Source organism: Neofelis nebulosa, chromosome 4, assembly GCF_028018385.1.
Source record: "Neofelis nebulosa isolate mNeoNeb1 chromosome 4, mNeoNeb1.pri, whole genome shotgun sequence".
Taxonomy (NCBI): Eukaryota; Metazoa; Chordata; class Mammalia; order Carnivora; family Felidae; genus Neofelis; species Neofelis nebulosa.
In genome coordinates this window covers 11,687,580-11,705,423 of record NC_080785.1, presented here as the reverse complement: position 1 = coordinate 11,705,423, position 17,844 = coordinate 11,687,580, and the positions used below count along the sequence as shown (strand labels likewise).

Sequence of the window (17,844 nt, the reverse complement as noted above, 5' to 3'; positions counted from 1 at the left end):
TGTTAATGGATTGTTGAAATATAAATTTAAACTGTATAAACTATTCACATATTCCATTTTCAAAGTTCGTAACTTGTAATACTTAGTATTGCTGACCATGTGGGAGAGAAACACAATTCTCCCACAGTCAGAGGGAGAAATCAGTATGTTTTTCCTGCAGGTGAGCTGATCATAGGTATCACAAGATTTCAAATGTCTCTAACATCCGCAATTTGAATTTTAGAATATGTCCTAAAGAAGTAACCATGAATATAGACAGAACTTCAGTTTGAAAGAATATTTATCTCAGTGCTGATAAACATAAGAGAAATAAGAACCAAAAATTTTTCAACAATAAGAAATTAAATAAATTATAATATTATATATGTTAGTTTTAAATAATATCTGTAAAATATTATTTTAACACATGAAAAATGTTCATTATATTAAGGGAAGAGGGTAGTTTAAAAAGTCTATACAATATAATCCTGATTTTAAAATATGAATTTGAGGATCTAAATTTTTACAGAGAGAGCAATGAAATTATTTTGAAAGTTCTGTTGGATTTGAAACTACTGCCTAATTAGAAAGTAAAGATAGGTCTCAGGCTGTTTCTGGGAAAAATGTGAAGAGAGTGTAAAGGGACAGCATCAGGTCACATGGTTTCTCAGCGTAACATAACCACGTGGCAGTTCCATGACCATTTCTGCCTCTGGACAACCCTAGCCACCTCCCAGGAGGAGCTCCCTGGAAAGAAATATCCAACCAATGCTCCACCTATCCCCACTCCCTGTGACCTGCCCAGAACACATCAAAACAGCAGTGGGCAGTCAGCATGGTAACAGGTGTAGAAGATCTGAGGGGAGTTAATGGCCATAGGAATTGCCAAAGCGGCAAAGACATCCTGATGACAAACAATTCTGTCACACTAGAAAATGAGCTCTGAGATTTGTCTCTGTCTTAAGTTATGGAAGGGAAAGGAGAAAACACCCAAAGAAAATACAATTACAAGATAACTGTTAATGTAAATTCATTTTCCCTTTTGAGTTTCATTCTTGAAAAAGCTGCAAAAATATCATCATATTTACCTGAATTTAGGATATGTACATGTGTTCATTGCTTGCAGCCAAAGAATTCTTTCACTTGTGCCCAAATTTCAGCATCTAATGGTCATAAAGTAGTAAATAAACCTCTCAGAATAAAACCACAAACACTGGAGATGGAAAAGAGGTACCAGAAGATGATTGTAGGGAGTATTAGCTGAAAACGAGGGGCTTACAAAGTTTTAAAGATATCATAAAATTGGGAATTTACTTAGAAGGCATTTCAAATCTGAAATAAATGGGTAGAAAAGCATGTGTGAAGGTAAAAGGATAAGTAAGCAACATATATAAAGAAAAGGACCCTAATCACTTCATATCTTGGACCAAGAAGACAAGCAAACTTAGGAGACAAAAATATCTCCAGTGCAGATGTTCCATCTGGGTTGTCTCACTTCTAACTCTAGTAATAATCAAGACTCGCACCCTTGAAGGGAAGCCAGAACACCTGAATCCTCCAAAACAACATATGTTTGCATGTGTGTGTGTGTGTGTGTGTGTGTGTGTGTGTATGCTCTTAGGTGCAGTATATGATGTATCATGTTGTAATATTACCTATAACAAATTATATACATATATATCCTGCCATTCCATTGATACAAGGGGAATTTTCTGGTTTACATGAGCACACTGTTTTTTAACATATCTAAAGATAAATGACCGTAAATCCATCCAGAGTAATATATTTCAAAATGCTCATTCTGTAACATTTAGTAATATTCTGTGTCTTGATTGTCCTGGAACTCTGATCTTCTGGTTGTGAACATGGATTTGTCTGTCTCTGCCATAGGAGCATGGGAAGCAACCAGACATGGGTCACAGAAGTCACGTTGCTGGGATTCCAGGTTTATCCAGCACTGGAGTTTTTTCTCTTTGGACTTTTCTGCCTCTTCTATACCCTCACTCTTCTGGGGAATGGGGTCATCTTAGGGCTTATCTGCTTAGACTCTAGACTGCACACCCCCATGTACTTCTTCCTCTCCCATCTGGCCATCGTTGATATGTCCTATGCTTCCAACAATGTACCCAAGATGCTGGCAAATCTTTTGACTCAGAGAAGAACCATATCCTTTGTTCCTTGCATTATGCAGACTTTTTTGTATCTAGCTTTTGCTCACGCAGAGTGCCTGATTTTGGTCGTGATGTCCTACGATAGGCTTGTGGCGATCTGCAATCCCCTACATTACACTGTCATCATGAGCTGGAGAGTGTGCACAGTCCTGGCCATCACTTCCTGGGTATTTAGCTTCCTCCTGGCCCTCGTCCATTTAATTCTCATCCTGAGGCTGCCCTTCTGTGGACCTCATGAAATCAATCACTTCTTCTGCGAAATCCTATCTGTCCTCAAGCTGGCCTGTGCTGACACCTGGCTCAACCAAGTGGTCATTTTTGCGGCCTGTGTATTTATCTTACTAGGGCCCCTCTGCCTGGTGCTGGTGTCCTACACGCGCATCCTGTTCACCATCCTGAGGATCCAGTCTGGGGAGGGCCGCAGAAAGGCCTTCTCCACCTGCTCCTCCCACCTCTGCGTGGTGGGGCTCTTCTTTGGAAGCGCCATTGTCATGTACATGGCCCCCAAATCCCACCACCCCGAGGAGCAGCAGAAGATCCTCTCCTTGTTTTACAGCCTTTTCAACCCTATGCTGAACCCACTGATCTACAGCCTGAGGAACACAGAGGTCAAGGGTGCCCTGAGGAGAATGCTGTACAAACAGAGGCACGTATGAAGGATACCAAAAACCAACATGGGGAAAGGCATTTTGCTCCCAATGAAATCTGGCAGGTGGCATTTTCACCATGTGCTATAATAAATACCACATTAACATAGAATCTTTTAGACTTAAATATACAACCTGAAGCCATGTAGACTTTAGAAAATAAAATAGATGAATGTCTTCATGACCATTGGTAGGCAAAGATTATTAGAGATGATGCAAAAAGCACAAGACATAACGTTTGCAAAATTGATAAATATTAGACCTTTTCAGAATCATTCTGATTTTCAATATTCCTGTGAAGAAAGCAAGCCACATACCAAGTGTTTTGTACATTTTAAATGCAATGGTGAGTCAAGTACGATCACATGAGGAGACACAGAGATATACTAGGAAAGCACAAAGTTTGTTGTCCTCACAGGTTCTGGAAAAGGAGGCAGGATCCCAGGGACATGTAGGAAAGACACCAGGGTGGTCAGAAGGCAGAAGACAGGAGCAAGAGAAGGTTTACATCACTGCCTTTATGGACATTTCCACAGAAAACAACCAATAAAAGGTGTATAAGAACAATAAAGGGTGTATAAGAACCCTTTTGTAGGTTCCTATAAAAGGCAAATCTTTGCCATGTAAAGAAAGGGCATCACCATGCAGGCAGGGTGGTGGTGGAGACTGCAGGCCCTTTTGACAGCCTCTGTACAGCACGACACAGCTCACGAACTTCTAAGATGTGTCAAGTTCATCAGCTGGGAGGAAAAGGAACTGTTTGGAATAACGGAGTGTCCTCATCAATATATAATGATACACAATAAAAACTAGTTTCAGTACAAGACTTTAAACTGAGATAGGGTAACTGGTTTTGTCTTCAATTGACTGGAACTGAGAAATCAGTGAATCTTGGCTAATTATAATGACACCTGTCATGATAATCTGGTAAATGGACAAGGGCCAAACCTGTTGGAATGTCATAGCAAATACGACTATAATTCTTACATATCTCTGATATGTTCTGTAATGAAACTGAATTGTACCATGACTATGCTCTGCTGTGAGGTAACATTGACATTATTGCTAAAATTCAGCTACATTATGTAAGTAAGTGATATGACAATGCTGATATTGATGACCAAATGTATTGGGAGATCCAGTTAAATCTTTCACAAGTTGTCATATCAATGGAAAATGGCTGGTCTTAGGCAGAACTTGATTTAACTAACCCACAGCTCATTTCTATGCTAAATAGCTCTGCACAAGGTTATTACAAGGTATGAACAACATAGCTCCAAGGAGAACAAGTCATCAAATTAGTATCAAAAATGTGAAAATGTATGTCATGGCTTTATAGGCTATAGATGTTTCTTTGAGTCTGTGCCTCGTCTCCACTGGCTCCTCCAAATATGGGCCATATTCATGTTATTGCTTCTTCTATTATTTTAAGTAAAACATTGCTGTACCTGTTATCTAAGTGCTCTTCTAAATGTAGATGCTGAGAAAAATATGGTCATTGTGCTGTAAGAGCACCAGGCCGAGGGCCAGGTGTGTGCACTGTGCAAAAAAAGGGTTCTCTTAAACTTGTATAAATTAGGAATTAAAAGGAACTTTAAAATATGCTGGTCTTGTTACTTAGCATGAGACACAGAAATGGAAATTGTGTCCCTGTGAGTTAAGTGTCAGAATTACTTTGATTATCTGGGGAGGGAGTCCTGGAGGTGCATGTGGCAGATGATAAAGAGAGTCACAGGATAGCACCTGTCTGAGGAAAGGTACAGGATCTAGAAAATGAAGGCACTGCTCTGTGATTAAGAGAAGAGACTGTGGGTGGTGGGATCCTCAAGATGGCCCCCTGAGGAACCTGCCCCTCTTTTTTAATCAAGGGCTAATCTGGGCTCTGCTGTGAAGATGTTTTGCAAAACCAACTGATCTTAAACTCTGGAGGTTATGTTGGTGGGCCTAATCAGGTCTGGTGAGCTTTCCAAAAGCAGGGTGTTTTCCCATCTAACAGCAGAGGAGGAGGTCAGGAGATCTCAAGTGTGAGGATGGAGGGCGCCCTCAATGAGGACTGCAGGAGGACTGCAGACCCAGCCACATCTTTGAATTTAGCCTGTGAGACAGAAACGGAGAATCCGACACCAGAACTTCTGACCCAGAGAAACTGAGAGATAACACTTGTAGCTTAGGGTTTTTGTTGTTGTTGTTAATGTGTCTGGGTGGTTTTTTTACATTGTGTGTGTGTGAGAGAGTGCATGTGTGTGTGTATATGAATGTGTATATATATGTATATATAATTTTTAATTTTTTTTAATTCCAATATAATTAACATACAGTGTTATGTTAGCCTCAGGTGTACAACATAGTGATTCAGCAATTCTATACATTGTTCAGTGCTCATCATAAGAGTACTCTTAATCCCCTTCCCATGTTTTCCCATCCCCACACCCACCTCCCTTCTGGTAACTGCCAGTTTGTTCTCTATAGTTCAGAATCTGTTTTTTTGTGTGTGTCTCTTTTCCTTTCTCCGTTTGTTTTGTTTCTTAAATTTCACATATGAGTGAAACCAAATGGTGGTATTTATCTTTCTCTGCCTGATTTATTTCACTTAGCATTATACTTCTACAACCATCCATGTTGGTACAAATGAAAATATTTTATTCTTTTTTAATGGCTGAGTGATATTCCATTGTGTGTGTATATATATATATATATATATATATATATATATATATATATACCATATGTGTGCTGTTTTAAGCTGCTACGTTTGTGTTCATTTGTGGCAACAACAAGAGAAAACTATAAAACTATTGGTATCAGATAAGATTCATTTGTTTCCAGCTCTGACCCTTTCTAGATTGGCAATCTACCAATTAGTTTAGTGGTACTCTAATATATGGTTTCCAGACCTCTTTGAACTCTTAAAAATTACCAAGGACTGAAAGACATTTTTATGTGGTTGTATCTTTTTAATTTAAACATAATTTATTGTCAAGTTAGCTAACAACAGAGTACACAGTGTGCTCTTGACTTCAGGGATAGATTCCCATGATTCATGGCTTACATACAACACCCAGTGCTCATCCCAACAAGTGCCCTCCTCAATGCTCATCATCCATTTTCCCCATCCCCTGCCCGCTACCCATCAACCCTTAGTTCTTTGTATTTAAGAGTCTTTTATGGTTTGCCTTCTCTCTGTTTGAAACTATTTTTTCCCCTTCCCTTCCCCCATGGTCTTCTGTTAAGATTCTCAAATTCCACATATGACTGAAAACATATGGTATCTGTCTCTCTCTGACTGACTTCTTTCACTTAGCATAATACTCTCCAGTTCCATCCATGTTGTTGCATAATGACAGGATTTCATTCTTTCTTACTGCCAAATAGTATTCCATTGTATATATAAACCACATATTCTTTATTTATTCATCAGTTGTTGGACCTTTGGTCTCTTTCCATAATTTGGCTATTGTTGAAAGTGCTGCTATAAACATTGGGGTAAATGTGCTCCTATGAATCAGCACTCCTGTATCCTTTGGATAAATTCCTAGTAGTGCTATTGCTGGGTCATAGGGCAATTCAGTCTTTAATTTTTTGAGGAACCTCCACACTGTTTTCCAGAGTGGCTGCACCAGTTTGCATTCCCACCAACAGTATAGGAGGGTTCCTGTTTCTCCACAACCTCTCCAACATCTGTTTTCTCCTGAGTTATGAATTTAAGCCACTCTGACTGGTGTGAGGTTGTATCTCATTATGGTTTTGATTTGTTTTTTCCTGATGATGAGTGATGTTGAGCATCTTTTCATGTGTCTATCAGCCATCTGGGGATGTCTTTGGAAAAGTGTCTACTCATGGCTTTTGCCCAATTCTTCACTGGATTATTTGGTTTTTGGGGTGTTGAGTTTGGTGAATTCTTTATAGATTTTGGATACTAACCCTTTATCTGACATGTCACTTGCAAATATCTTTTCCCATTCCATCGGTTGCCTTTTAGTTTTACTGATTGTTTCCTTTGCAGTGCACAAGCTTTTTACCTTGATGAGGTCCCAATAGTTCATTTTTGCTTTTATTTCCCTTGCCTTTAGAGACATGTCGAGCAAACAGTTGCTGTGGCTGAGGTCAAAGAGGTTGTTTCCTGTTTTCTCCTCTAGGGTTTTGATAGTTTCCTGTCTCACATTTAGGTCTGTCATCCATTTCGAGTTTATTTTTGTGTATGGTGTAAGAAAGTGGTCCAGTTTCATTCTTCTCCATGTTGCTGTCCAGTTCTCCCAGCACCATTTGCTAAAGAGACTGTCTTTTTTCCATTAGATACTCTTTCTTGCTTTGTCAAAGATTAGTTGGCCATACCTTTGTGGGTCCAGTTCTGGGTTCTATATCCTATTCCATTGGTCTATGTGTCTATTTTTGTGCCAATACCATACTGTCTTGATGATGACAGCTTTGTAGTAGAGGCTAAAGTCCGGGACTGTGATGCCTCCCGCTTTGGTTTTCTTTTCCAACATTACTTTTGCTATTTGGGGTCTTTTGTGGTTCCGTACAAATTTTAGGATTGTTTATTCTAGCTCTGAGAAGAATGCCTGTGCAATTTTGATTGGGATCACCCTGCATGTGTAGATTGCTTTGAGTAATATTGACATTTTAACAATATTTCTTCTTCCAATCCATGAGCATGGAATGTTTTTCTTTGTGTCTTCTTCGATTTCCTTCATAAGTTTTCTATAGTTTTCAGCATACAGATCTTTTACATCTTTGGTCAGGTTTATTCCTAGGTATTTTATGGTTCTTGGTGCAATTATGAATGGGATCAATTTCTTGATTTCTCTTTCTGTTGCTCCATTATTGGTATGTAGAAATGCAACAGATTTCTGTATACTGATTTTGTATCCTGTGATTTTGCTGAATTCATGTATCAGTTCTAGCAGCTTTTTGTGTAGTCTTTTGGGCTTTCCATGTAAAGCATCATGTCATCTGCCAAAAGTGAAAGTTTGACTTCTTTCTCAATTTGTATGCCTTTTATTTCATTTTATTGTCTGATTGCTGAGGCTAGGACTTCCAGCATTATGTTAAACAACAGTGGTGAGAGTGGACATCCCTGTTGTGTTCCTGATCTCAGGAGGAAAGTTCTCAGTTTTTCACAATTGAGGATGATATTAGCTGTGGGCTTTTCGTATATGGCTTTTATGATGTTAAGGTATGTCCCTTCTATCCCGACTTTCTTGAGGGTTTTTATTAAGAAAGGATGCTGAATTTTGTCAAATGCTTTTTCTGCATCAATTGACAAGATCATATGGTTCTTATCCTTTCTTCTATTAATGTGATGTATCATATTTATTGACTTGCAAATATTGAACCAGCCCTGTAGCCCAGGAATGAATCCCATTTGATCATAGTGAATAATTATTTTAATATATTGTTGAATTTGATTTGCCAGTAACTTGTTGAGAAGTTTTGCATCCATATTCATCAGGAATATTGGCCTGTAATCCTCCTTTTTAGTGGGGTCTCTGTCTGGTTTGGGAATCAAGGTAATGCTGGCTTCATAGAATGAGTCTGGAAGGTTTCCTTCTGTTTTTATATTTTGGAACAACTTGAAAAGGATAGGTATTACCTCTGCTTTAAATGTCTGGTAGACGGGGCGCCTGGGTGGCTCAGTCAGTTGTGCGTCCGACTTCGGATCAGGTCAGGATCTCACGGTTCGTGAGTTCGAGCCCCGCGTCAGGCTCTGCGCTGACAGCTCCGAGCCTGGAGCCTGTTTTGGATTCTGAGTCTCCCTCTCTCTGCCCCTTCCCTGCTCATGCTCTGTCTCTCTCTGTCTCTCAAAAATGAATAAACGTTAAAAAATTTTTTTAAAAAAAATGTCTGGTAGAATTCCCCTGGGAAGCCATCTGGCCAAAGAACTCTTATTTGTTGGCAGATTTTTGATAACTGATTCCATTTCTTTGCTGGTTATGTGTTCAAATTTTCTATTCCCATTTGAGTTTTGGTAATGTGTGAGTATCTAGGAATTTTTCCATTTCTTCCAGGTTGTCTAGTTTGTTGGCATATAATTTTTCATAGTATTCTCTAATAATTGTATTTCTGTGATGTTCATTGGCATCTCTCCTCTTTTATTTGTGATTTTATCTATTTGGGTTTTCTCTCTTTTCTTTTTTGAGAACACTTGTTTATTTTTTCAAAATACCATCTCTTTGATTCATTGATCTGTTCTACTGTTATTTATTTATTTATTTATTTGGATTCTATATTGTTTATTTCTGCTCTAATCTTTATTATTTCTCTTCTGTTGGCTTTGGGGTTTCTTTGCTATTCTTCTAGTTCCTTTAGGTGTGAAGTTAGGTTTTGTATTTGTGATTTTTCCTGTTTCTTGAGATAGGCCTGGATTGCAATTTTTTCCTCTTAGGACTGCCTTTGTTACATCCCAAAGGGTTTGGACTGTCATGTTTTTATTTTCATTTGCTTCCATATATTTTTTAATTTATTCTTTAATTGCCTGGTTGACCCATTCATTCTTTAGTAGGATGTTATTTAGCCTCCATGCATTTGGACGATTTCCAATTTTTTTCTTGTGATTGATTTCAAGTTTCATAGTGTTGTGATTTGAAAATACACATGGTATGATCTCAATTCTTTTATATTTATTGAGAGCTGTTTTGTGCCCCAGTATGTGATCTGTCTTGGAGAATTTTCCATGTGCACTCAAGAAGAATGTGTATTCTCCTGCTTTTGGATGGAAAGTTCTGAATATATCTGTCAAATCCATCTGGTCCAGTGTATCATTCAAGGCCATTGTTTCTTTATTGATTTTCTGCTTAAATGAACTTTCCATTGTTGTAAGTGAAGTATTAAAGCCCCCTGAAATTACCATATTCTTATCAATAAGATTGCTTATGTTTGTGATTAATTGATTTACATATTTGGGGACTTTCAAGTTGGGGGCATAAACATTTACAATTGTTAGCTCTTCTTGACGGATGGATCTTGTAATTATGATATAATGCCCTTCTTCATCTCTTCTTACAGCCTTCAGTTTAAAATCTCATTTGTCTGATAGAAGTATGGCTACTCCAGCTTTCTTTTGACTTCCAGTAGCATGATATGTGGTTCTCCATCCCCTCACTTTCAATCTGAATGTATCTTCGGGTCTAAATTAAGTCTCTTGTAAACAGCATATAGATTGATCTTATTTTTTTTTCTTTTTTAAATCAGTTCTGATACCCTATGTCTTTTGATTGGGGGCAGTTAGTCCATTTACATTCAGAGTTACTGTTGAAAGATATGGACTTCGTGTCATAGAAATCCATAGAAATTTGTACATTTCATTCTTGTAGTGATGTCTCTGGTCCTTTGTAGTCTTTGCAGCATTCCACTCACAGACTGGACTGGTTTAGTGGTCATGAACTCCTTCAGTTTTTGTTTGGGAAACCTTTATCTCTCCTTCTATTCTAAATGACAGCCTTGCTGGATAAAGGATTCTTGGCTGCATATTTTTCCTATTCAGCACAGTGAGTATTTCCTGCCACTCACTTCTGGCCTGCCAAGTTTCAGTGGACAGGTCTGATACTACCCTTATATGTCTACCCTTGAAGGTTAAGGCCAATTTGTCCCTAGCTGCTTTCAGAATTCTCTCTTTATCTTTGTATTTTGCCAGTTGCACTATGATATGCCATGGTGAAGACCTATTCTTGTTAAGTCGGAAGAGAGTTCTCTGTGCCTCCTGGATTGGGATGTCTGCTTCCTTTCCCAGATTAGGTAACTTCTCAGCTATAATTTATTCAAGTAAACCTTCTGCCCACTCCCCTTCTTCTTCTGGAACTCCTATGATACAGATATTATCACGTTTCATTGAGTCACTTAGTTCTGTAATTCACCCATCATTGGTCTAGTATTTTCTTATCTCTTTTTTTCTTGGCTTCATCATTTCCCATAATTTTATCTTCTGTTTCACTTATTCTCCCCTCTGCTTCTTCCACCCTTGCTGTCACTGCATCTAGTTTATTTTGCACCTCATTTACAACATTTCTTAATTCATCGTATTTCTTAGGTCCTTGATCTCTGCAGCAATAGATTCTCTGCTGTCTTTTATGCTTTTTTCAAGCCTCGCTATTAGTCATATGACTATTATTCTAAACTCTTGATCAGATATATTGCTTATATCTGTTTTGAGCAATTCTCTAGCTGTCATTTCTTCCTAGAATTTCTTTCGAGGAGAATTCTTCCATTTCATCATTTAGGCTAGTTTTCTGTCCTTTATGTGTTTTAATAGCTTGTTATGTGTCCTGCACCTGTGAGCACTACTATATTAAAAAGGGGTCATACACTGTCCAGGGCCTGGCCCTTCAGGAGGTGTTTTTGGAGTGTGTTGCATGCTCTCTTCTGTTGTGATTCTCGTTGCTCTATCTCCCTACTCATAGTGGTGGTTCGGACCTTCCACCAGGTGTGCTGTGATTTGTTCACTGAAGTAGCCCTGGAAAAAATTCTAAAAAGGGGGTGGTGGAGAAAGAATCCTTAACCCATACAAAGAGAGAAATGACAGGGATGGGGGAAAAGAAAAGAAAAAAATTGACCAGGAAGAGAATCAGAGAAACTATATGGCTTAATTCAGAGAGAGAAGGGGGTGGGGAATAAAGAATAAGGAGATACAGAAGAGGTATAAAAAGAATAGATTAAAAATGTCTACTTACACAAACCAACAACCAGAATAACCAGAATAGAGAAGGGAAGAAATAAAAGGAAGAAAAGGAAGTAGAAAAAAGAAAAAAAATACATATATATATAAAATAAGAATTGACTGAGAGTCAAATCAGAAAATGCAAAACCGCTGGACCCATATCTGATGGTGCCTTGGAACCAGTAGCTGCTGTGGTCTGGAGGAGGGACTGTCTGGTTCTGTCAGTGTCAGTCTTGCTCTGTTAGATACACAGTTACTAGGCACAGAGGGGTGATTTGTTGTAGGCGGGTCCCACCTCCACTGTGGGCCCTTTCCCTGAAGGCCCACCTTGTTGGTGATGGGGAGAAAAAGAGTGACACCCCAGTCTCTCCTCCCTGGACCGGGTGAACCAAACCATTCTGTTCAGGCCATCCTCACAATGCTGCGTGGGTAGAGTGGGCCAGTTTGTCCTGCTCCACAGTTTCCCGTGCCTTTCAGGTGATCTGCTGGGATCCAAACCCTGATATCTTAAAGGATCCCACTCCTTGCACTCAGTTCTGGGATACTGCCACTCTGGCAGCCAGTTGACAAAGGGCCTCTACCTGGTGTGCACCTGCAGGGTCTTTTGTCCTTCGAGCAGTTATGTGCCTTCTTCCCACAGCAGTCAAGGAAGGGGACTGCTCTCTCCAACTGCACCTCAGCTGGTGACTGAGCCCAGGGCTGACTCCCCTCCTCCCCAGGTGTGTGCACACAGCGGTCAGCCCCAGTCCAGAGAAAGCCCCGCAACCTTGGATGGAGTTAGAAACTGGTTCTTTCTCTGTTTTTTTCCATTCCCTGGTCTGTGGTTTTCCTATTGTCCAAATACAATCCTACACTTCCACACCTCTTTCTCTTCCTTTTGTCTCTCTCTTCTGTGGATAAACACCACCTGTTGTATCTCTCTCAGTTTTCAATCATACGATTGTGTGACAGAGGTTTCTGTCACTCTATAGCCCTAATTCCTGGAATTCCAAGTCTTCTAGCCTCAGTACTGCTGTATTTGAGGGAACATCAGGTCCCCCTACTTCTCCACCGTGCTGACTCTCCTCCATATGGTTGTATTTCTTTTTTGTTGTTATTTTAATATTTTTAAAAATTTTTTTAATGTTTATTTTTATTTTGGAGAGAAAGAGAGAGTGTGAGTGGTGAGGTGGGGGGAGGCAGAGAGAGAGGGAGACACACATTCTGAAGCAGGCTCCAGGCTCTGAGCTGTCAACACAGGGCCTGAAATTTCTTGATATATATCATATTGGAAATCAAAACTGAGAATTCATTAAATAGTTTGATTCATTTAGAAATATTTCCATTACATATTAATATAATGTATTTTTATATAAATATTTTATAAAGCAAAAATAATCAGTAAAAGGAGTAGCTATGTTTTACATTTTTGAAAAAATTTTAAATGTTGGCTTAAGCAAGGACAGGCGAATCTTATATTCCTTCTGCACTCTGTCTCATGCAGTATCACATGCCATGCTGCCTCTGGAATAGTCCATGGCACACTCTTGAGAGAGGGAGGTTGAAAAAGTAAAAAAGTCTAAATATAATTATAACAGTTTTGATCATATGGACCCTTTGAGGTTCTCCGAGATTTCCCCCTTCTAGTCCCTGGACCACACTTAGAGAATAAATAATTTAGTATATTCAAACTTCAGTCTCCACACCTATAAAATGGTAATGCTGATCAGATTACACCATGTAATCAATATAGAGCATTTGGCACATTTTCTGAAACAAGAGACAGGCTCAATACTTGTTGCTTATGTATATTAGAAGCCTTCCTCATTTGGATTTATCAACCCTTACTGCAGATAGAGATTCATCTTGGCTTGGGGGATCTATTCTCTCTCAGAGTGGTACAGGCTCCCTGGGAATCTACTTCTCAAGTATCTAGAAGTTCCATTCTCTCAGATTCTTCGATAGGGATTGTGAAGCATGACTTCATAAAACTGTAATAAATTTTTAGAGTTTGGGTACTGTAATTGTGATATTTGTCTCACATTTATAATCCTTGAGACATTTGAAAGTTTGTGTAGAAACAGTGTGATGTCCACATCTGCCCTGTTTGTACCCCAGAATTTTCCTTCGAGGTCAATCACATGCAATCTTAACTCTACCCCAGAGGATTTCCCTCCCCACCTTTTTTCTTATGATCCTTCTGGGAATTTGAATCCTCAGTAGAAATGCAAGAATGTTTTATGTTCATCTGATTCTAAAATAAAACCTATGCTCTTGGGGTTCTTCGAAGAGACTTCAGCAAGTCTAGTGAGTGACTCCTTCTGTACCTGGGATTTAATCCTCTGAAAACTACTAAGGGAACAGGACACTGCACCCATGTTAGAGGTACATTTCTCACCTCTGTGAAATTTATTCTAGATCAAAGTAGATTCTTGTGAGAAAACCCAGTGCTAACATGTTCTTATGCAGAAGGGATGAATTTATGCTGGGAGGTGATTTTCAGTATGGGTAGTTGATAAAGGACAGGCTATGTGGACAAGAATGACATTCCTGGGTGATCCTGCCTCCTGACTCCCATTGTGCACTGTAGGTAGATGCAATCAGCACCTGGATGTTTCCTTCCCCGACATTAGGGACCTCTGCCTACTGAGTAGTGGTCAGGGCATCCTTGAACTTCCCCACCATCTCTTACCATTTCCTACCAATGGAACTGTAACTCAGTGCTGGTAGGCAGAGCTAGCATGACTGTCTCCGCATGAGGGGACTCAGAGAATGAGAAGACTTATATTGAAGTATTGTCTCTGAATAAAGCTCTGCAATGGCCAAATTAATGAAAGGACTTTGTATATTACCTACCCTAAATGAAGCTATTGATGTCCAGAGAAACCTGTCTCAATGGAAAAGAAAATTCTAGTAACAGTAAGTCTTTGCTCAAACACTGTAAGATGTAAGTTTGCCGTATCATTATTTCTTTTTGAACTATCCCAGGTTATCACCCTGTTGTGACAATTATAAGACTTAAAAATCATTGTATTGTATGTTCATGTCTTTCTTATCACAAAAGAGGGAAGAATGAGTGCCAGCATTCCTGGAGAGGATTGAAGAAATAGAATATAGTTCCCTTGATCACAACACATTCTGAGGGGAACCTAGGTGTGGCTCAGTTGGTTGAGTCCCCTACTCTTGATTTTGGCTCAGGTCGTGATCCAAGGGCCCTGGAATCAAGCTCTGTGTTGGATTCCATGATGAGCATGCAGCTGCTTAATATTCTCTCTCTCTCTCTCTCTCTCTCTCTCTCCCCCCCCCTCCCTCTCTCCCTCTTTCCCATCCCCTACTTGTACTCTCTCTCTCTCTCTTTAAAATAAAGAAAAAAATACTGGTGTACAGGACTGCCTAGAGAGCACTGCTCATACAACCATGCAAAGCTTTTCTTGAGTTGCTATTGTTTCATTTACTCCATCAGGGAGGTGAAATTTCAAGCATCATTATTGGGACATTTTCTTCTCTATTCCAGTACTCTAACTGCTAAAGAGTTTTAGCCTACTTTCAATTTTGTCTTTATGTTGTTCAGTTTTTAAGAGCAAACTGGAAATAATGGTAATTAAAATAAGAATAAAAAGATATACACAATCACACACAAAAGTGACTAGACTAAAAAGTTCATAAACAAGTGTTCCTACTGAATAGTGATCAATTACCTTCAACAATATTTTTATCCTTTATGTTCAGAGATTAAATGTGTTTCAGACATGGCTCATCGTATCCAACTCTGTAGATTTTACAATATTAATGTTGTCTCCAACTTTACATACTACAGGTATATTCTTTAATTGTGGCAAAATCAATGTCACAAACTTCACGCACATATGCATAGAATCCTCCCACATGCAATCATATTCATGGAGGTGAAAGAATCTATGATTTTGTCTCTGTTTCATTTTCCAGTGATCATACTCTAACTTCTAACTGTGAACTTCTCTAATGAAGGGGAAACCATGTCTTTGTCAAAAGAAACTGGCAAGTAGAAGATATACAGTACACCCATTTTTTTAACTAAAATGACAGTCATCCATCTAACATTTCCTGAGTGCCTGTTTTATCTAGAATTTACTAGTCATTTTAAATGTAAAGATGCACAGGACATATTACAGGCCCATAAGATTTACCATTTGGTGAAAGGGAATGTCTGTTCAAATACACGACATTTGGATTTTATCTTGAGGATTATCCATATCTTCATAGTGCAGATATTACTCTTTTAACTGTTAATATTGACCAATTCTATACAGTTAATAGGTACCTGAAGAGCCTCCTCACGTGAATCTACTCTGATTCTCAAGAGTAGCAAAGACCCTTTTTATCAGCTGTCTTATAATTAGTCTCCTTAACAGGGCTGAGAGAAGATCAAGTAGGCTGTCACCATCCTCTTTGCAGTGACAAGTGAAAACTGCAATAAAATGGTTCAAATGAGGAGAATGACCCCAGGGCAACATCCCATCAGGATTACACAAGGAAGGTTGTGATGCACATAGTTTGTAACCACGCTAATATTTTTGAATGACCCATATGCATTTTCCAGCGCAATATACACTAGCCCAGTAACTTACATTCACCCAAGCCGGGTATCCTCTAAAGGCATAGATGATAATTCTCAGTGTTTTATAAAGTGCTGAATTCATCCTACTCTCAGAAAAAAAAAAAAACATAAACGTAGAGAAAAAGAGAATAAGGCATATATAAAAGAGGTATTAAAATTTGTTGAATCTGTGTGAAGGAATATGGGAGTTTTTGGATAATTCTTGACCCTTTTCTGTGAGTTTAAACTTCTTTCATATTAATAGTTCAAATCAGGGGTGCCTGGGAGGCTCAGTCAGTGGAGCAGCAGACTCTTAATCTCAGGGCTGTGATTTCATGCCCCCTGATGGTGTGGAGCCTCCTTAAAAAAAAAAGTTGAAATAAAAAAGGTACCCAATTTGCTTCTCCTGTCAAGTAGGAACAAGGATACAAGATTTCTCTGAGCTCATTCTGAGCTAAGTAACTCCAATTTTTGTCCATTCTCCAGCTCTGACCTTTTCTCACACTTCAGTCCTTGACAAACTGTCATTAAGAAATGGGAAGCAACCAGTCATGGGTCACAGAATTCATCTTGGTGGGATTCCAGCTCCGTGCAGAGATGGAAGTGCTCCTCTTCTGGATCTTCTCCCTGTTCTACATATTTAGCCTGTTGGCAAACGGCATGATCTTGGGACTCATCTGTCTGGACTCGAGACTACACACCCCCATGTACTTCTTCCTCTCCCACCTGGCCATCATTGACATTTCCTATGCATCCAATAATGTCCCCAAGATGTTGGCAAACTTAGTGAATCAGAAGAGAACCATCTCCTTTGTTCCATGCGTAATGCAGACATTTTTGTATTTGGGTTTTGCTGCTACGGAGTGCCTGATCTTGGTGGCGATGTCTTATGATAGGTTTGTGGCAATCTGCCACCCCCTCCAGTACACTGTCATCATGAGCTGGAGACTGTGCCTGGTCCTGGCTGTCACTTCCTGGTCATGTGGATTTATTCTGGCTCTGGTACATGCAATTCTCCTTCTACAGTTGCCCTTCTGTGGACCCCGGGAAGTGAATCACCTCTTCTGTGAAATCCTATCTGTCCTCAAGTTGGCCTGTGCTGACACATGGATCAACCAATTGGTTATCCTTGCTGCCTGTATGTTTGTCTTAGTTGGGCCCCTCTGTTTAATGCTAATCTCCTACATGTGCATCCTCTGGGCCATCCTTAAAATCCAGTCTGGGGAAGGCCGCAGAAAGGCCTTCTCCACCTGTTCGTCCCATCTCTGTGTGGTTGGACTCTTCTTTGGCATAGCCATGGTTGTTTATATGGTCCCAGATTCCAAACAACGAGAAGAGCAAGAGAAAATATTATCCCTTTTTCATAGTCTTTTTAACCCAATGCTGAACCCTCTCATTTACAGCCTGAGGAACGCTCAGGTAAAGGCTTCTTTGTATAGAGCACTGAAGAAAAGGTCCATGTGAAATATAGATAGAATATTGTTTGGGGGTTTCCTTTTAAATTATGTGGTTTGCTGAAGCAAAAATTCAGATAGGTTCCCACTTGGAAGTTTGAATTAAACGTGGTAACTGTCCATCTTCTAGCTCTAAAAATAGGGCAAAATTCCATGGAAAAGTGTATCTTCTGAAACCGAGAGACTGTGTTAGTATTTGGGACATCTAAATTATCAGACTATTTAGTCTTTCTTTGAAAAAACATTAAATTTCTTTATCTTTTCAAGCCAGGAATATTCACGTATGGAGAAAAAATTAAATGTAAAACCGACATCACTGCATGACTCTGGCTGATGTATTTAGACATATGTGACTTTTTATCACCTTGTGGTAGCTGGACACAGT

The 17,844-nt window shown here is 39.3% G+C and overlaps 2 protein-coding genes across 2 annotated transcripts; both read left to right on the top strand.

The window, feature by feature from the left end:
• The first annotated feature begins 1,873 nt into the window (after window positions 1-1,873).
• Window positions 1,874-2,806, top strand: LOC131508359 (olfactory receptor 2A14-like). The gene has a single exon (XM_058723461.1). The coding sequence runs from the start codon at window positions 1,874-1,876 to the stop codon at window positions 2,804-2,806; it is 933 nt and encodes a 310-aa protein (XP_058579444.1).
• A 13,733-nt stretch (window positions 2,807-16,539) lies between these two features.
• On the top strand, window positions 16,540-17,469 carry LOC131508357 (olfactory receptor 2A2-like). The gene has a single exon (XM_058723460.1). It carries the CDS (start codon window positions 16,540-16,542, stop codon window positions 17,467-17,469), a length of 930 nt encoding a protein of 309 aa, XP_058579443.1.
• Window positions 17,470-17,844: the final 375 nt, after the last annotated feature.